This window comes from Rhopalosiphum padi, chromosome 3 (assembly GCF_020882245.1).
Source record: "Rhopalosiphum padi isolate XX-2018 chromosome 3, ASM2088224v1, whole genome shotgun sequence".
NCBI lineage: Eukaryota > Metazoa > Arthropoda > Insecta > Hemiptera > Aphididae > Rhopalosiphum > Rhopalosiphum padi.
The window spans coordinates 45,776,060-45,798,046 of record NC_083599.1 but is presented as its reverse complement, the minus strand read 5'-3'; the positions used below and the strand labels follow the sequence as shown (position 1 = coordinate 45,798,046).

Here is a 21,987-nt window from a genome sequence, read left to right as displayed (position 1 = left end):
CACTACCTACTCATTTGTCATATAAGTAGAATTACTTTATACTCGAATTATAGGACACGACATTGCAATGTGCGTGTGCACGTGTATCAAAAACGCGTCGTTGTCACAATATTAAAATGATTGTCATACTGCTGACTTTAGACGTGCGACGGCCGACGACGAAGTCTCGGTTTTTTTTTACTTTTATCTCTATTCATTAGGAGTCGTGTGAGTGAGAGAGTCGTTGATGGTTGGGTGTGGGAGCGGGAGAGTGAGATAATGAGAAAAAAATATCTCGTTTGACAGTGACGGGCTTTGCTAATGGCTAAACTGACTCGAGTCTCGAGTGGCCATCGCTGACGACGATAAAAAAATTAAAAAAATATATAAACTTTAGCCGAGGACGAGGTCTCAGCCGCTCGCCGCCCACCGACTTGTCGCCGCGCATTGTAACCGTTTATTAAACATTCGTAGGACGACATCACAATAACACCTTTATATACCTGATTTTATATTTATGATAATATGTACATGTCATATGTGTGTATTACAATATCATAATATGTAATGTTGTACATAATAACAATACAAATAATAATAATAATAATAATACCGTCGAGTGCGACGGCAGACGAGTGTTTTTGTTTTCATTCGTCGTTGGCTCTGGGAAACTGTCGCGCACGCCGTGTGAATAATATTGCGCGTTGAAAAACAAACGGAGAGGATAGAGAAAAAAAAACGTTAACAAAAAATTCGCAACCACAGCAGAAATCGCGTATCGTTGTTATATTATTATTATTATTATTATTATTATAAAGTATAATTCGTTATTATTAAGAGCGACACAATAGTTAAAATAAGTATCGTCGTTGTGTAATTCGTAGCCGCTGTAATTCACGTCGACGATATTATGATACCTATTATTATTATTATTATTATTATGTAAGCCCTCGGTGGGCCCGCGTAAAACCAAAGTCTGACGAGCGCCCTCGTCGTCCCCTCCCGCCAACCGCCCAACCGCCCACCAACCCACCCACCCATCGCTCCGAAAGCCCGACAACTTGTCGTCCACACGGTGTCGCGCGCGCCGCTGTCAGTTAGTCAGTTGCCCAAAAGGTCGAGTCCGGTATGGTGACGGTTACCGCCACTACAGACTACAGTAAGTGGTCGTTGCCATCGACGTTTTGTCCGTGCTACTGTCGTTATAGTACAATCGTTTCTGTTGTTGCTGTTGCTGCTGCTACTGCTACTCGTTGCACGGCCATGTAGTGTGGTGGATAGTCAATTGGCTGAGACTTCGTCTGGACGTCAGTAGCAATATATCCGTCGACAATAGTCAACAAATCGAAAATAAATTTATCGTTAGTTAAGCTATGCAAACACCATGGCTCGTGTGCCACCACATCCGTCAGCCGGACACAACAACCCATTGGTCAACCGTCTGGTGCGTGTTGGATACTACGAATTGGAAAAGACAATTGGCAAAGGCAACTTTGCTGTTGTCAAGCTGGCCAAACATGTTGTCACAAACTCCAAGGTAAATGTTTATCTATACAATCAATATAAATTAGTAAGTAAGTATTTAAAAATGTGTTAATTACAGTCTTACTGTCATTTATCGTATGACATTTATAGAGAAATAGGTAGATACAATCCATTTATTTTATCTCGATATTCCCCTACCTACTTGAAACATTTAAATGATAGAAATACTAATGTCATTGAATTTTTACCTCAATGTGGTTAGTCTATGAAATAACATTTTAAAAATGTATATAAATAAATAACTAAAAAAAACTATTTATCAGTACATATAATATGTAATTTATTCCTATTATTTTTTTTTTTTTTTTGATATTAATATTTTAAAATTTCTTGTATTTTTGGTCTTAACATACAATAGGCATACAAATTAAAAGAGTTTTTCTGTATAAGTAACCTTTAAGTACATACCAAATAATACTTTTTACTATTAAAAACATCCTTTACAGATTAAAAACTAAATCCTCAAAGTTGAATAAGCTCTGATTAAATTACTATCTATATAATATGAAAATATTGGGTGTTTAAAATGAAAAACTAACTTTTAATAGGTATCAATTGAAAAAAATTATTTTGATTTTATATAAAATGAATTTAATTTTTAATAACAAAATAAATTTAATAAGAAATAATCAATGTACCAGTTGTCTTAAATATATTATATTTTTTTAAATGTGTGAAAAAATGTTATAGTTAATATGTCAAAACTTTAAATATATTAAATTTTTACATTTAACTTCATATTACTACCTATCTAAAATGATTATTAAATATTCATTTTTAATAATGATTTTTAAATAAGTTATATTCAATCATAAATAATTGGAAAAAATATTTTGTATCTTTTAATATCTATATTATACTTAAAATTATTAAGTTACCATTACTAAATTACTATAGCATTGCACTAATGACTAATAATTGTTATTTCAAAATAATTGTATACCTATAGGTTTAAGTTTATTTAACTACAAACCTATAAATAAATTATTTGATTATAATTATGTATACAACATATTGTAACAATAGAATAATAGTTAGGTTAGTAAAATTAAATTATTTCTTGGCAAAAAGCAGAATCATAGATCTATATAAATTATTAAATTGTGATTATTTATTTTATTTATAAAAAAATAACATCTCAATTATTTTATGTGGTATAATTATACTTTATAATTTTGATACTAATTAATTTATGAATCAAATGATTGTTCTTATTTTAATTATTATATTTTAAAATTTGAACACACCTAGGTATCTATTGTTTATCCTCTTAATTGAAAAAATATAATAGGGTATGGTAGATAACCATTCTGTTATATAGCAGGAGTCGATTGTATTACATCATTGAGTAGGCATTGTATTTAATAAAATAAAATTGGAATTTAATGATAAATCATTGTAAGTAATGAAAAAATGGTCTAATCTTTTAGTAACTAAGTTTACCAAACAATTATTTTGATAATATTTATTTATTTATTTGTAGATAAATATTAAAATTCCCCCAATTATTTTAAAAATACTTAGTGTTTTAAATTGTTATCTCCCAAAACTACCAACTTAATCCAATTTGCTACCACAAATTTCCATCAAAAATGATTCGTTGATCAGAGCATTTTTTCTTTTAAAAAATATCTTTGAAACAAAAAGCTAAATAAAAATATCACAAATTATTGTAATATTAATACATTTATAATTTCGCTCAGAAACTAAAAATAAAATAAAGCTTTGGTATTTTGTTCTAATCTTGGTATCAACATATATTAAAATATATCTTCTATAGACAGCCGACAGGTCATATTGTAAACTTAAGCACTCTCCAAATGAGTTAAATATTTTTCAATATTACCTATAGAAGATATTGATAAGGGGTTTGACATTGGTGTACAATAGATTAAATGTTTTAATTTTTCAATAGAATTTAATAATTACTTTAGTGTTATTAGGCAATGCATGTATATCTATTTTATACTCATTTTGGATTTTATTGTAGCTTTTAAGATAGAAGCTATCTTTATCTTTATTAAAAACAAAATTGTAAGCTTCATCTTGAAATAGATTAAATCTATTACATTTACTTTATTTATTTTTTATTAGGTTAAGTTGATTAAGTAATTTTACAATTTGACTTTAGATCTAATATAAAAACAAACACATCTAGTAAAATTAAGATATACTCTTAAAAATCGATTTAATTTTAACAACATAATGTAGATAACATATAAAACAATACATTTTACCATTTCTTCAAATTATTAAAAGATGTATATATGATGCTTTGGTGTGTAATTTAATTATATTAAAAAACAAAACAAATTTTTTTTACTTGTTAAAGAATTTTTCTGTAAAAAATTTTTATTTTTTAAATGCCATTTGATGTAAAATATTAAAAAGTGGTTATAAAAAATTGAATAAAAACATATATTATAATTATAATATTGGTAATTATTTTTCTCATAATAAAGTATAGTATGAATATCTTATTTTTTCCTATGGCATCTTTTATAGATATTTAACTCACTTTATTTAGATAGTAAATTTATCATATATAAATCACCTTTTTTATTAATCAATGCATATCTGATTTAGATAGTTATACAAATAACTTGAACCTGTAGTACCTGTCATATAGAAATACTAATTTTTAATTTATGATGATAAAGTATAATACATTTATCTATTGAAACATATTTTAAAATAAAACATATCAATTTAGTATCTATTACAAAAGTATAAAATTAATGTACTAAAAAATATTTAAAAATGTTCTTATATTAAATAAATATCTAAAGGAATGTGTAGGTATGTATTGTATAAATAAAATGGCAGAAAAAAATAATTATGAAACAAAATATGTTTATGCTTGTATACTATAGTATTCGTTTGGAAAAAAATGAATGAGAATTTTTTTTTTAAATATTCACTTATTTGATAATTTTTTTTCAAAGAAATATGTTATATGTATATAATCATACAATAAGTATTTTTGTATAAAATAAATACTAATATGCATAAAATGAATAATAAAAAAAAAATCTAAGATTTAAAATATGCAAATATGTAGTTGGTAATATCTAGTTGTGATTTTAATCAGATTTATATCTCTTTAATTATGGTAATATCTGATAAAATTTGATTAATATGCAAAATACTTATTTTCAAATATATTACTAGGTCTCCGATATTGAATTAACTTATTTTATAAATTATCCCTTAGTAAGCTAAATTATGAGTTCATATAAAAGATATTTTTATGCAATTCTGTTAACTTATGCAAAAATAATTTTTATACTTGGGAATGACATATTATTTTTAATAATACTTTTTTAAAGTAATTTTTATTAAAAAATGATTCTGGAGTTGTACCAAGAATATATTTTATTTTATAATGTAGTATTATATGTTATGGCTATAATAAATGTTATTAAGTTTTTACAGTAATACTGTTAATATACATATTTTTCTTTTATTGCTTAAATACAATATTGTAGTATATTTCTTTTGTGTAATAGATAGACTATTTTTTAGTTTGATTATTAAATGATTACGTATGGATTACTTTAACCTTTGGTTTTATTTATTTATTTTTTATCAAACTACTGACCTTAGCATTTAATTTTGTATAAGTATTGAAAAAAATAAGTTTTCTGTTTTGGCATTAAATACTTAAAATAAATCAATATTTTTAATGACAAATTTTAAATTTAACTTAAGTATTTAAAACATTTAAAAATAATATGTTTAATATATTAAAGTTCTAAATTATTTTAAAATAGATAGGTGCTACAAATTTTTTCCTACATTTAAATAAATAAGTGCTCAATAATTGCAAATTATTTAAAATAAATAAACTAACCAAGGAAAAATTTTGTTTATTTAATTGTTTATATGTTTTAATTTATTTATGTAATCAAATTTATAATGCTTATTGAATGATGATTCTTGACTGTTATTCACTTATTTGTAGATTTTGAATATTGAAAATAATAATTGCATGGTTCAATATAAAAGTTAACATAGATGCCATTAATTTGGCATATTTCTAATAATATTTTTTTGGATAATTTATGTAAATGTTATCATATTCAAATGCATATATTTAAAAAGTTAAATTTATATCTATGGTTATTTATTAAAAAACAAAATGAATTTGACTATTTTTTTTAAAAAACATTTCATTTAATAGTTATTTATCAAGTTACAGCATTAATTTATTTTATTAAGTTGTTTCATTAATTTATAGTAGAATAGGTAATAAAATATATATATTTTTTTATTTTTAAACATGTCAAATTTAATATTAAATATTATATTTTCTTTCAATGTTTTAAATGTTCATTATTTTAATCTTTAATACAAATCTATTGTACTTAGATAAAATGATTTATAGAAAGTATAGTATTAAATATATGACGTATACAATAATATAATACTCTATGCTTAATGTTTACTATGATTTCAAATTGTATATAATAGATAATAATATATATTGTTAGTAGAATTGCATAAATATAATCTCATTAATGTTTACTTGTACTTGGTATTACATTAAGTTTTATAACGATAATAATAATAATAAAAAAATCACGAAGATGCTGACCTCTTTGTTCCATTTAAAGTATTAGATAAAATAATAGTTAAATTTAATGATTAAGTACAATTTCATTTGGCAAAATTATTATTCATAATATTATCTCTTTATTTTCAATTTTAATTATTTTGCATAATTCATTGTTGACTTCTTACAAAAAATAAAAATACTATTGGTGATTTATTACAATATTATTTTGTACTATTTTTTATTTATATATAAAAGCATCTGGAAAAATATTTATAGATCACCAAAATAATTGAATTGTATATTGATTATCATCATTTTAAAATCAAAGTTCATTAATTCTATTTTTTTAATCAAATAGTTTAAAAAATATCATTACTTCATTCCACTATTTAACATTTTCTTAACAAGTTAGGCTTATAAACAGCTTATTATGATTTTAATTTTTAATTGTGTCTAGATAATTATTACAAATTGACCCAACAGTTAAATTTAATTTGAGTTCAATTATTTAATGATCATTATTAAACATTTCTCTTATATTAAGATGGATAAATATAGTGTAGATAGATTATGGTAATGTATCAATTCACAACACCATTTAATTGATTTAAATACATTAATCTACATTTTATATTGTCAAAACTTGAAAATAACCATCAAATTAAAAATACTAAAATCCAAACATTTTCTATCGTATTTAATTTGCAATTTCAACTATCTAATAACTTTAAATTGTTACTATAATGGGAAGGTACATTTCTTTTGGTATGAAAAAAAATGTTGGTTCTTTTATATTTAACAATAATAAAAATAATAATAATATATTTGAATGCTATAATGTATCATAATATGATACACATGATGTGTAATTTTTTGCATTTCTATGAAAAAACTAAAGGGCCTATTATTATATTTTTAATTTTTATTAATTTGTATAGTAATAAAATTATATATATATAAAATTCCAAGACTAGCTATTTATTTTAAAATATTTGTTTGTTTCAGGTTGCCATTAAAATAATTGATAAGACACAATTAAATGAGGATAATTTGAAAAAAATATTTAGGGAAATTCAAATTATGTCAAAACTTAATCATCCACATATAGTGAGATTATTTCAGGTACTGATTATTTTTATTTTGATCAAAGAATGTGAAATATATGATATTATAGTAACTTAGTTGTTATTTTAACAAGAATACATTTAAGAATATTTAATGTCTAAATATTTTAAATGTTGCATTTTATTTATAATTATTAATATTTTATAAGAAAAATCAAGGTTTGAGTATTATATTTTATAGATAGCTGATGAAGATAAAAAACATAATTGTCATACAAAAAGATACCTAATAAAATCTCTACATCATATTCTGATGTGTTTAATAACACAAATTAACCATTTAATACATTTTACACTTAATTAAAAATTTCATATTACATTTGTTTATTATTATTATTATTATTATTTTACATTATTATTGAACATCATTAATGTAGCTCAAGCAGTTTAAAGGGATCAACAGGAATAATTATAAAATCTAGGTATTTACAGTTTTCTACCACATGACCATATTTTTTTTTTTTATTACAATTTTACAAAATACTAGCTGTAAAACCTAAAATATTTTTATATTATCAATGATATTATTATTCATCATATGCGACTTGAACAATAATCTGCCATTAATAATCAGTTGATAAAGGACATTTGTCTTACATTATGTAGACTGATAACAATAAAAAATATTATGTTTTATTATATTATAAATTTATAATGTTATTTCATAATTTCGACATGCAGTCATACCTTATCATTAACATGTAACTGTATCTATACTATATACCTAACTTATTCATTAAGTGATTATACTTTTGGTATATACAGTTTTGTTATCAAAATATTATATTATTCAACTGTCATCATTTAAGTTTATATATTTGAATATTTGACTTGGTTTTTATGATGTTGTTTAATTATTTAATGATTGGAGAATAGAAATTGTAAAAGAATTTATTTATAATTGTTCCTAGTTCAGGAACCCAACATAATGCATTATAAATACTATTAAATTGCAATCCAAATTATATTTACAACAACCTACAAAATTCTAAAAAAGAACCATTACCTGTAAGCACAAAAAGTATCAAAAGATCATTTTCAACTTAAAAACTACCAATATTAGTAAACATTAAAGTATATTTTCCTTGAAATCATCTGATTTAATTAGTAAATTATTAATAGCTAAAGACTAAGCAAATTTAATTGGTATAATAGTTTTAAAATTTTAAATAAATGACATCTTATGTAAATAGAGTGTATCCACAGAAACAAGGTAAACTTTATCACTCATTACCCTGTAAATATTTCTCTTTTTTGTTTGTGGGACGTTAAACTAGACTAAAATTATAAATTCCTTTGAATTATAATTGTATTTAATAGAAATCCCTATTTTGAATATCATTTTCGAATTAATCAATTTTTTCAAATAATTGAACTATAACTTGTATCATAAACCCAAAATTGATGAAATTAAAACTAAATATAATTTTAAAAAAGTGTATAAAAATTTGATTTTTTTTTTAGTTGCACATATTTTTTTTGTTCTAAACAAAATATGATACATTATACATTTATTATTGAAGTTATAAATTATTTACTATTTATAAATTTATTGAATATAATATATGTATATTAAATTGTAAATAAAAATGCATAGTAGTTAAAAAAAAATAGAAATTTAGAATTTTATTTTTTAAAAATACATGTTTTTATAATAAGTTATGTAATTTCATTATTATGTGTAATAAAAAAATAAAATAATAATTCATAAATAGTAAATAATTTATTAATTTAATAATAAATATAAAATAATTAGGGCTCGAAAGTTGATGACCTTAAAAACATTTAAAAATGACCTAAAAGAATACAAATATGACATAAAAATGACAAAAAATGTTCTTAAAAATTAAATAAAAAAATTAAAAATATAGTAGACGTATATGAGCATTAATCGACGTTTTAATTTTCGGCATTACGAAAATATAATAAAGTTTAGGTACAATAATATTCACTACAACACAACAATGACGACTGTAATCGGTGAGATAAAATTGGATAGTTACTAATTTTAGTCCGTAGTAATTTCAAATTTTTAAGTAAAGTATCGGCATAATGGCAATCGACAAGAAACAATAAGAAGTGAATTAATGTGAAATCAGTAAAAATGACTTTAAATGTGGGAAAATGACCTAAAAAATGTTAAAAAATGACTTAAAAAGTAATAAACACCAAAAAATGCAAAATAAAAATTAGAGATGAGAACATCGTTTTTTTAAAAAATTATGTCGAGCTCTAATTTTGCCAATTTTGGTTTTTACAATATAAGTTGATAAATTAAAGCTACTCGAAAAATAATTAATTAATTCAAAATAGGGGTTGCCATTAATAAAGAATGAAGTTACATTGTGTACACACAAAATACATGAGTTAAAAAATTGTAAGTTATAAAAATTTATGATCCTTTAGTCTATTTTAGCCTCCTATTTACTTTAGTGTCCCTCAATAAAAATAAAAATAATAAAAATATTTACATGATAATGATTAATAAAGTGTATTCTGTTATATAGTTAGACAGTTTTTAGTAATAATTAAATTTATAATATTTATTGTTTCTTTTCTATAATTATTAATTATACAAATTACTGCAGTTTAAAATATAATTTATTTATATAGATCTTCTTAAACCTAAATAATTTGTAGTGGTGGAGGGAGAATTCAGTTATAAATTAATGTTGAGTAGTGTAGTGAAGAATTGATCAATGATGAATTTATAATTTTTCAGATTTATATTATATTAATTATATTTATATGTACAGTGATTTAATGTTAATTATAATGTATTCAATTTTGGTATTTACTTTCTAATTGAACGACAATTTGATGAACCTACTGTCTATAGTTATAGTATTTTGATTTTTTCAGCAATTTAAATAAATAAATAAATGACTTATTATTTATCTATTTTGTTGTATATATTTGAATTATTTATCATACTATAGTCAGTAATATCTATTATTTTCTTATCTAATATTGATATACTTATTACAGGTTATGGAAACTGAAAAAATGATTTATTTGGTAACTGAATATGCTGCTGGAGGAGAAATTTTTGGTAATTAAAATTTGTGATGTATACTATTTATCTGGGTATATTATATGCAAGAATAATAGTAATAATATATTTATTGTAAAATTGTTATTGTTACCTTCACGAAAATTGATCGTTGACTACAGGTAGATGAAGCCTAAATATTATCAGCATCAGCCATAACTTTAATATTAGTTGGGAGTGTTAGATCTTTGAAAATCAACCTATTATATATGCAAGAAAAAAGCTATTTTATTATTGTATATACTCATATACATTTTGATTAATGTGATTCCATTTATACTAGAAAGCATTGTTATTTTATGTTCTCATTAAAACCATCATTTTGTGATTTACAATTAGTAGAAATTAGTCAACATGCCAAATTTCAATATTCATTAACTCAAACATTTAAACTTAAAAATATAATGAATAATTTATCAATTAAATTAATTAATAGGATGCCATACTCACATATATTTTCTCCATCTTTTTTTCAGTGAAACCAATTTTTTTGTGTTTAGCTGAACTATTAAAAGTGAAATGACCTATTATCAAACTTATGAGTAAGAACATTATCTGTGGTCTTTCATCTGTTTTTTACAATATTTTAATTTTTAAATATTAATATTTTATATACTACTTATTTAAAAATTAAAATACTGTAAAAAATCAACAAAAGAATAAATATAATGTTCTTACTTTTAAGTATGTTAATAGATTATTTCACAATGAACACACTAAATTGGTTCTACTGGACAAAAATTTACTATGTTGTAAGACAAAGACAACACATGTAGGTATGGCATCACCTTAATCATTATTATAATATGTTCGGCTAAGACTATCTCTGCTTATTAAAAAGAAATATACCTAAATTTTATTTTAGTTTATACTCATGTATATTTTTAACAATTTTTTTTATTCTAAATGTTCAAATTCAAATTTGAAGGTTCTGAAAACCTTTATTTATTAGCAATGTTATATTGAAGTTTTCATTGATAGTATATAGCCAATCCTTGTGTATATAATTAATACTTTTATTTGAATAGCTTAAATTGTATTTTTAAATTTATGAGTACACTACTTATATATTGTTATAAACATTTAATCAACATGATTTGAATAAGTAATTTTACCCTTCATCAATTAAAATAAAATAAAAAAATTTTTACTTTATTTTAATTTTTTAATTTAATTTTTAAATATCAATGTATAGAATACAGATAAATGATATAAGCTATTTAAAATACATATCTTGTCTGTTATTTTAATTCATTTTAGATTTTCTTGTAAAAAAAGGAAGAATGGACGAACCTGCTGCTTGTCATATTTTTAAACAAATTGTTGAAGCTGTTAGCTATTGCCATAATAAAAACATAGTTCATAGAGATTTGAAAGCAGAAAATTTGCTTTTAGATGCTGATAATAACATTAAACTTGCAGGTGACATTTATTATTAAATAGTTTATAACATGCAAGCTTGAAAAATTACCCATTGTTGAATTTATTTAATTGTTAAATTAAATTATTTAGATTTTGGATTTAGCAATCATTTTTATGAAGGAAAATTACTTTCTACTTGGTGTGGTTCTCCTCCTTATGCAGCACCAGAATTATTTCAAGGACAAGAATATGATGGACCAAAAGCTGATATTTGGGTAATTATTATATTTACAATAGTAAATTTATAAATATTCAAAACGTTTTGATCCAACTTTTGTACTTATTTTGCTTTTATTCACTTTTTTATAAAATTTATAAAAGTGTACAATAAAAATATAATTTAATAATTATTTTTACAAACAAACTATTTTAGCTGATAATATATTATATTTTCACAGAGTTTAGGTGTAGTATTGTATGTATTGGTTTGTGGTTCTCTTCCATTTGATGGAAATACTTTAAAAGTTCTTCGTGCTAATGTTCTTTCTGGAATGTTTCGTGTGCCATACTTCATGTCAGCTGGTAAATAATTTACAATACAAATCCAACACTAATATAATTTAAATAATATTAAATTAAAGAGGACGCTACATCACATGTGTTGTCTCCGTCTTGCAATGCAAAACATAGCAAAAAATTTTTTGCACAAAATAGAACCATTTAGGCTGTAGTGATAGTGAAGACTCCAGATTGATATTATACAATATGGTTGTGAACATTATTTGTGAAATATCATTTTTATTTTTTTGATATCACTTTTACAAAAAAAATTCTTATTGTTTCAAAATCCATTTTTTTTAACTTGAATAATTTTTGTTGCAGTTCTATTATCAAAAAAATTAAAACAATTATTTTACAGCCAAAGTTCTCCTTTTTATATGGTTAAAATTTAATTTCTTGGTTATGATTCGCCTTTTTGGTTCTTTCCCATGCAAAACTGTTTTCGCTATATTTTACATTTGTATGATATAAGAGTACATGCAGATATAGCGTCCTCTTAATGTATTTAATTTTAGATTTAATACAGTAAGTTAAATAATATTTTAATTTTTTATTTGTAGCACTTACATTTTCTAGAGAATTAGTGTATTTGTTTAAAAAAATTAAAGTAAATCATTTAATTTTGATTTTAAATTTTGTTTACTGCAATAAAATATTTTTTCTAAACACTACATTATTAGCTTGTATCTTTATGAAATATTTTTTGAATCAATGATTCTATTTAATAAATTATGGTTGCCTAAATTATCATTATGTAAAATGTTTTAAATTACATTTCTTTAAAATATTTTATATTAATGAAGTAGTCAAAACATGATAATACCCAAAATATTTTATTTATTTTTTTATTGTTATAAATGTATAACAATTTATTGTAGTCTGTAATATGCATTATTATTTATTGTTGTTTATTCTAAACTTAATTAAATTATTTAAACATAGTTCTTTGTTTATTAAATGTTTCGATTTTTTAAATAATTAAAGATGAATCTGACATAATTTACACATGATGATACTTAACTGTTCTATTTTAAATAATTTATACTTAATTAATTATGATAAAGTTATATTGATAACTGTTTATTAAATTGTGATTTATGTTAGCATGTGAACATTTAATACGACATATGTTAGTCATTGAGCCTGAAAAGAGACTAAGTCTGAATCAAATAGAGTCTCATAAATGGATTAAACAAGTACCAAAAATTTTAATATTTATATTCTAATCATAGATTTTAATGTTGAAATTATATTATACTTTCAGCTGTCTGAACCAATTACTAAAAAATTGATAGTGGATGTAAACCCAATGATGAATACAGCAGTAATAGAACTTATGTTACAGTTGCCAGGTCTAGATAAAGATATGATTGTTAATGTAAGTTTTTAATTAATTTATTTATTTTAAGAGTGTTTTCAAGCAGTATTTTGATAGTCCAGGAAAAATTTTCAGATTCCTAATGTGGCCCTTAAAAAATATTAATTAGTGACCCCTAGTAGTCTTTTTATTTCTATATTGGTGCATCTTATTATATGTGAACTTTGTTTTGTCGGTAACATGCGTATTAGTTCTTCCGGAACATATCTATATATATGTCTCCTAAGGATCTAAACTTATTTTTATTGTGTTGGGTATTGTAGCACTCTGATGTATTTCTGGTGTTTTATTATTGACGTAGAAAACTTGTAAAAATGTTTGAGTAGTGATCCGCCACAACTAGTGTAATTCTGACCTAGATATGCAATTGGATGCAATTTACTTTAGCTTAGTACAATTCGCTTCAAATGTTATTAGTTTGTAAATAAATAGAGCATAAAAATTGTTGCTGTTCTAGTCCATTGTTTTGGATTATCAAGTATGATATATGTGATGACAAAATAGTTTTATTAAAGGATTAATTATATCTTCAGCTGAAACATGCAATTACTATTCGATTCGTTTAAGTTAGATAATTGTAAATTCAGTTATACTAGTTTTATTAAATTTTAGAGTTATTACTTATTAGTATTTTAAACCAAGTAGAATAGATCTTTATCTTTATATTTTTTTTATCATAGTACAAAAAATAAATTTCATTGAATTAATTATTGTATTAACCTACTATTACTAATATCTACTATTTATAAAAACTGAAAACATTAAAAAAAAATTTTATTAGTCTGTTCAACAAAAGAAATTTGATCATGTCAGTGCAATTTACCATTTATTGGTTGACAAACTAGATACAACTGTTAATCAAAGCAACACTACTAATCAATCATTAGTTAACGAGACTAGTAAGTTACCATTTGTTCATAAGTCATGAATATTAAAAATAATGTGTATTCATTTCATATTTATAGATATAAATGGATCTGTTAATATCAATTCAAATCTAATTGAAAATTTACCGTTATATTCTATGTCACTTTATGGCCAAGACGGTTCAATTTATGATAGTCAGCAATTAGAAAAGGTATTTTATAAAACTTTCCTTTTTGTTATTTGTACTTCAATATACTTGATACTTTGTATGATTACAATTTAAAAATAAATTACAGTATGGTGATGTTGATATTGGAGAATCTGCTAGTTCAAATAAGACTCAAGATAATCATCCAGTGACTACTCGTCGTCATACTGTTGGTCCAGGAAATGGTTTAATGACTCAAGTAACATATTACTTTCATTTTGTAATTTTTGAACCTAAATTTCCTTTATTTTATAATATTAATGGGTTTATTTTAGTTTATCTGTTGATATATTTAAATATTTAAATAAATTTTAAATTTATATATTATGTCTAATAAAGTTTTATAAGTTAAAAAACTTTTAATACTCATAAGGATAGATGAAATGTTTATTTTTACGCAAAATATTTTTCTTAACAAATTTAAATTAAAGGAAAAAAATATGTATTTACATTTTTAGAGATATCAACTCATTTTCGATAAAATTATCACCTTAAATATTACATATACAGTGAAAACTCTATAACGAAACTCTTTACAATGAAAAACTCTATATAACGTAAACATTACATAATAATGGTTGGTTTGCTTTATAACCCATTAGTCAATTCATTTTCTATAGTGTATAGTCACTCTCAATAACGAAACAATATTTTATGTTTCATAACACAATTTACCTGTAATCGTATTATAAATTATAAAAGTAATCCCCAAAAATGCCAAAATTTACAAGAACGATTACATTCTTTCATTACCTATCTACTTCTAAATTTTAATATCGTAATAATACCGTTATTATTGATATTGAATATATTCATTTTATTATCGACATAATTTCTAATAAAAATGTTGTGTTTTTTTAAACCTTCTCTATATGAAATCTCTTGGTCCCTTCAGATTCGTTATAAAGAATTTTACTATATTATTATTATTATTATTATCATTTAGTTTAATTTTTAATCAATACATTATTTTAGGTGATGGAATCACATTATATAACACACCTTCAAACTGGACGTAATATAAATGTTTTGCCAAATACAAATTTACCTTTGAATATTCCATTAGTAGAATTTCAATCTCCTAAAAATTTTACAATTAAAGATCAGCATCTATTGAAACCCCCACAAGTTATGGGAGCAAGTAATATAAGATATAAAATAAGTTTTTATGAAAAATGTATTTTGCACTTATTATTTTTTAGATAACAATTTTGGTAGACGTGCATCAGATGGTGGTGCAAATTTACAAATGTCACAAAAAATGAATTGTACATTTAGTGAACCAAGTAGCAAAGAAGATTTAAAAAAAGTACATATATCCTAAAATAATATTATGTAATATATACTGATCAATAATGGCAAAGTTAAATAATAAAAAAATCTTCAAAATAATGATTAATTTCTTTTGTATATTAAACTGATATTATGTTGGTCAAGATTATAACAAATATTCATGTAATAATTAATTTTATTTTGCGAATAGCAGGTGAAAATTGATCCAAACGATTTAAGAAACGCAATAATTGATCAATCAAGTAAAGGAAACTTATTAACTGAAGATAATGCTGTATCTGCCAGTTCTAGGTATTTATTATACCTAGATATGTTTAGCTATCTTTTTTAATTTTCTCAACTTGTATAGTTGTACTTAATGTTAATATTTAATTGACTAACACTTGCAGTCGTTATACAAAAGTAATGTGTAATACCTCTAGACATGGGATTGGAAATAAAGAAGAAGCTCAGGCCCAACAAACAAATTTACAAAATACAAGAACTAGACGTAGTGGTGTATCAACTGTAATGGATAGACCCCCAGGTATATTATTTCATGTATAATATTGTATTCCTTTTTTAATTGCTTGAGATTTGAAATTTGAGTCTTACTTAATTTGTGTATCATTCTACTCTACATTAAATCCTTGTTGTAAGTACTTTTTGATTTAATTTTTTTTAACAATTATATTTATTATTGTTATATTTTATTTTATAAATATTACAAGTTATATATCATACCCCTTTTAATTATATAAAATTAAATATAAATATAAATTACATTTAAAATTTTCAATTTTCAATTTAAAAATAACTAAATATAGTTTTTTTTTGATTATTTACTTCGTGAAATAACTTTTATATAATAATAATTTAAAAGGAATGCAATTCTTTAATTTACAACCAAATAAGTTATAAAAGGACTTAAGAAAAAAGTAAGTTATTCATATAATATATGCATTTTTTAATAGTATTTTGATTTAATAATACTTAGTTTTGATTAGTTACTTGTTACTCAGTAACAAGTTTTGAAATTTCTAATACTATTTTTTGTGTGCCTTTAATCTGCATTGTTACTTTTTATTATTTGATGTACATTACACAGCATTGTAGTATTGGATTTGATGTGTAGTCTAGTTTTAATTTTTATTATTTTTTTTTTTTTATAGCTAACATATTTAAGATTTTTTTTTTTAAGAGAGAGTGCAACAGTAACACATTTTACTGAAAATATTCTATCATTATTATTTATTTATGACTCAGTATTAAATTGATTTCAATTATTTTATAAAAACAATTGTTTAATTTGAGATATTAATTCAATTTCAACCAGTAATAAGATAAATTTATCTAGAGAACATTTATTTTAGTTAATGATATTATAATAAAGGAGATAGTCATAATCAAAACATGTTATGTTGTTTATATAATTATATAATCACTCTTTATTTAATTTTTCAATAGTTGAAACATCTTTTTTAGTTTTTTAATTTTTATGTCTTATAAAAATACACTTTATCAATTTAATTAAAAACTGTTACTGTTAAGGTCTCTTAATTAGTAGTTTGTTTCCATTGCTTATTTTTTTTTTTCAAAGTCATTAGTCCTGAAGTGGTGCGTGAAGTAGAAGCACGTATGAATCGAGAGTATGTACCACCACCATTACCAATGGTCAGCACTCCTAGACATAGTCACCGTATATCTCAGGTTTCAGTTTTACCAACAGTACAAGAACTACATAGACATTCAGGTATCATGGTATTTTTTTTTTCTAATGAGTACCTAGGATCTGCGGACATAATCTTGTGTTATTTATTTAATTTTTAATTTTGTTATTTTTAAAAAACGTTTTTAATATGATTTGATTAGGCCGAGAAAGTTTAAAAGATGTAAGTGGTTATTTGCCGTCTGAACGATATAGTCCTGTACGAAGAACAAGTGAACCAGTTGTTACATCTAGTGAACATCTAGAGCAACCTAATATACGTAATATTCAACAGGAACATATTCAACTTCAAGTAAATTGAACTGATCATTGTTATAAATCCAAAGTTAATACTTAATCTGTTCCTTACTAATAGCAAAAATTGAGTGAAAATACATTAGATACCTGGGATCATGCTGAATTACAAATGCTTCATACATATCATTTACAAAGTCTTCAAACATTAGTAGATCAAACTCCATTCATAAATGCAACTACTAATCATCAGGGTATTATATGAATATCTTATACTAGCATTTTTTGTTTAATACCATTGATATTCAACTAGAACATTTTTTTTTCAGGTAATTCAAATATTCTTAGCCAGCATTTGCAAAACTTAAATTTGCATCAAGCACCTTTAGTTAATGTTCCACAAACCCAAGGTAAGAATTTTTAATATCTATAATATTTAAAATGTTTAAAATTACTTGTAAAAATTTTATCAAATGCTTATTAGTTATTACAATAATATTTAGTTAATGTTCAATAAGAGCTTAAATAACCTATTTATTTTGGCATTTTCTTTTTATTATTATTTTATGTCATATGAATAACTGTTTACAATTAATAATCAAGAATAATCTAACAACCTGTAAGCATTAATCAGTTAATTTTTTAGTACCTTTTAGGTACTATAATGATTATATATACATATTATAATATATATTATTATATAAGTTATGATAATTGATAGACATCCAGATAAAAGTAGATCACTAATTGCAAATACTTTTAGTGTCAATTCAAGTAGTTGGAGCTTCGCCTCCTACACCTCCCTAGTCCAAAATTGATTTGAAATCTTTACACATCAATGATTAGTATATTAAGATATACTTAAAACAACTAATTTTATTTATTAGATAGTATCTGTATCTAAATTGTAATAAAGTATGACAGTTTCTCATAATAAGTATTTAGTATTTATTACATATTTGTTTACTATTTAAGCCATAATTATAAACATAAATTATAAATGAACAATGAAGAAATTTTTATATTTTATTATTTATTTAAGTCCAAATTATTAAAAAAAAAATTTAAGGTGATGCATTTGCTCCATCTAGGAGATGCTCTGGGCATCCTTGAATTATGAATCTAGAATATTTCATTTCATTTTTGATTAAGTGATGGTTACATACTAAATGTTTTTATTTTTAAAAATCATTTACATTTATGTATATTTATTATTTATATTATATAGTTAAATTAAATTTAGTTTTTGTATACAATTTGGTATGTTTAGTTTTGATAATAAGTAATAACTAATATTTCTAATCAATTACATCTGTAATTTATAAAAAAAATTGTCGATATATTTAAATAATATTTATAATTTATAGCGAAACATAAGTTCACATTAAAGTGATCATATGTTATAGTAATTTTTTTCTGAAAATAATGTTGTTTTATTTTAACTTATAGGTTCAATTACTCAAGGTACTCCAAATATAATGTCCAATCATCAAATTCCAGTTCCATTGGACTTGCGAACGAATAATAAAATAAATCCTCAACCAACTATTTTAGTAGAAGATAAAACATTAGGTTAGTGTTATTCATTCTTAATATATTATTGTAGATACCGCTGACTAAGAATATTTAAATATATTTAATTAATAATTATTATTTTAATAACAATTTATAAGTAAATTAATAAACACTGTCATTAGTGCCTTGAAGATCCCATTCTGTTTTTTCATATTACTAGTTTTTCAACTTTATTTCAAAATATTTTATACAATTTAAACTTATGTTAACATATATTTTTATCTCTGCTCTACTCTTCCAACTATATAGGATTGTTTACCTTAAGAGATAAAAATTAAATTCATAAATTTCAAAATTCTGAATATATTGATGCAAAGTACCTTCTTAGAAGTGGTGTTGTAGTAAAATAATTTCTTATCTCATCTGCCCATAATTAGATATTTATATATATATATATATATATATATATATTCACCAAAATTTTAAGTTTCTGAGTCTAGTGGTTTTGTCTGGGTTTTGACGAGTGAGTGAATGAGTGTATCATACATATTCCTTTATATATTAATACATATGAATTATTTTTTTAATTTATTTATTTCATTGAATTTTTGAAACATGGTTCTATAGTCTAATATTTAATTTTGACGGTATTAATATTTAAATATTATAAATTTATTTATTTATTTTTAGAAATTTGTGAAGAAAAACTTCCAAATCCAGAAATATCACTAATGATAACTAACGAAGAAGGTGGTATGATGGAAGTTGACACATTACTGACAAATTCAGTAAATTCTATGAATACAGGTAATACTTTACTAAGAAAGTCAAGTACTGATCAACCACTTTCAGCTATACATGATGTTTATGAAGAAATCAATCATATAACTGTTGATAGAAATAATATTATAACTGATATGGACTCATCAACTTGTTTGAAAACTGCTCCACTTTTTTCTGATTATATTCTAAAAAGAACAGCTAGTGATGCATTTGTTGTGGACTTATCTGATTTCTATTCCAATTTCACTTCTGGTAACATACTCAACATTGTCAAGTATTTGATATCGTCCAACATTCGGGTATGGCCTGTGCTAGATAGACAAAATGTGTTGCAATTTCCAACAGGCTTGCAAATTGAACTGGAAGTGTGTTCAAGTGACACAGGTGCCAACTCGTATTTAAAAATTCAACGACTTTCTGGAGATTCAACTGAATATAATAACATTTGTCATAGGCTGGTCGAAGACTATTTACCTTGTAACAAATAATATTGTTAATCATATATTATTTTTAATCTTTTCATGGCTGTGCTACTTTTGTGAATGCAATTAATTAATATTAGTCATTAGTTTTAATAAGCATCTTTCGTTATTAGAATTTATCAACAAAGACCTTAATCATGCAGTTGTGAATTATAACTAATCATCTTTATCTTATACAGACTGATTTCAATATAAATTATATATTTTACCAAACTTATTTGAGATTTTCATTTAAATAATTATATTTTATAAATTTTTAATTTAATGTGCGTTTGTAAAGTGGCAGCACAAAATGTATTCCATTTGTTCTATTCCAATGACTATGTAATCAAATATATTGTATATTTAGCTAATAAATGTGAATACTGTTATTGTATATTTATTTTCAATTGTTAAAATAATTTTATCATATTGTTAACTCGTTTTTTTTTCTTAATTTATATAGTACGTATATGTCTTAAACTATGTGACAGTAAAATAAATGCGTATTAGAATAAAATATTGCATAGTTATAGCAAAAAAAATTTATAGATTAATTATCAAGTCTTGATCAAAACCGTATTATACTCGCAATAAATGTTATCAAATTTCATAACTTATGTCAGTTCAGAAGTCTTAATTTGACCAAATATCTACTAAAACTTGTATATATTGTTATTTAAAAAAAAAGTTTAATATCTATTTGGTATTTTAAATTTACTTCTGGGCTGTACAAGTATCTTCAATACTTCAATATTGATTCGTTGGTATTTGTTTGTTATTATTTTTTTACTTTTTTATTTTTTTTTTATTTAAAAAAAATGTTTATTGTGATCTTTTTATTGTTATTTTAATATTATTTTTTTTTTTCGCAGTCTACTGTGATCTGTGGACCATGTTTACCACCATTGGCTATTAATAACCTTACCTTATTCTAACTTTATTAGTTTACATTACTGTATAGTCTATATTATATATATATATATATTTATATATATTTATATATTATGTGTGTGCTCAATATCAATGTTGTGTACATGTTATTTGTTGTTATTATTATTATATATATTTTTTTTGTGTATTACAATGTTATAAATTGAACACTAAACTTCTAAGCTCAATGCCAATGTTGTGAACATGTTAATTGTTATTATCTATACATTCCATTATGTAAGTATAGAATATTGTGATAGACTAATTAATCAAATACTACAATTTTTTTTTTTTTTTTTTTTTTAATTTAAATGCATCCAGTAATGCACTCTTGTTAAGAAAAATGTAAAAATTGTAAGCCATTATATATTTATATACATTCATATAAAATGTATCATTATAATTTTAATATTAATTTGTTTATAA

General features: G+C 23.1%; 1 protein-coding gene across 4 annotated transcripts; it reads left to right on the top strand.

Moving 5' to 3' along the window:
• The first annotated feature begins 639 nt into the window (after positions 1–639).
• On the top strand, positions 640–20,862 carry LOC132924229 (serine/threonine-protein kinase SIK3-like). 4 transcript variants are annotated; one of them, XM_060988406.1, is made up of 22 exons: positions 775–1,138; positions 1,249–1,516; positions 7,088–7,204; positions 10,195–10,258; positions 11,519–11,680; positions 11,771–11,895; positions 12,079–12,202; positions 13,286–13,377; positions 13,446–13,559; positions 14,341–14,458; positions 14,525–14,637; positions 14,723–14,833; positions 15,610–15,775; positions 15,837–15,943; positions 16,118–16,218; positions 16,317–16,453; positions 17,507–17,659; positions 17,779–17,927; positions 17,991–18,123; positions 18,199–18,279; positions 19,319–19,441; positions 20,075–20,862. In XM_060988406.1, the coding sequence occupies exons 2-22, from the start codon at positions 1,364–1,366 to the stop codon at positions 20,653–20,655; spliced, it is 3,024 nt and encodes a 1,007-aa protein (XP_060844389.1). In that variant the 5' UTR covers positions 775–1,138; positions 1,249–1,363; the 3' UTR covers positions 20,656–20,862. The 4 variants fall into 4 exon arrangements, with proteins under 4 accessions (XP_060844391.1, XP_060844390.1, XP_060844389.1 ...); XM_060988407.1 differs by having other exon boundaries at positions 766–1,516; positions 16,121–16,218; XM_060988405.1 differs by having other exon boundaries at positions 775–1,516.
• Positions 20,863–21,987: the final 1,125 nt, after the last annotated feature.

Bases quoted from the DNA above. Each gene is read 5' to 3' on its own strand.
- LOC132924229 (XM_060988406.1), top strand. From the start codon at position 1,364: ATGGCTCGTGTGCCACCACATCCGTCAGCCGGACACAACAACCCATTG. The intron at 11,896-12,078 runs GTAATTATTATA...ATATTTTCACAG, and splicing joins GACCAAAAGCTGATATTTGG to AGTTTAGGTGTAGTATTGTA. The intron at 16,454-17,506 runs GTATATTATTTC...TTTTTTTCAAAG, and splicing joins TGTAATGGATAGACCCCCAG to TCATTAGTCCTGAAGTGGTG.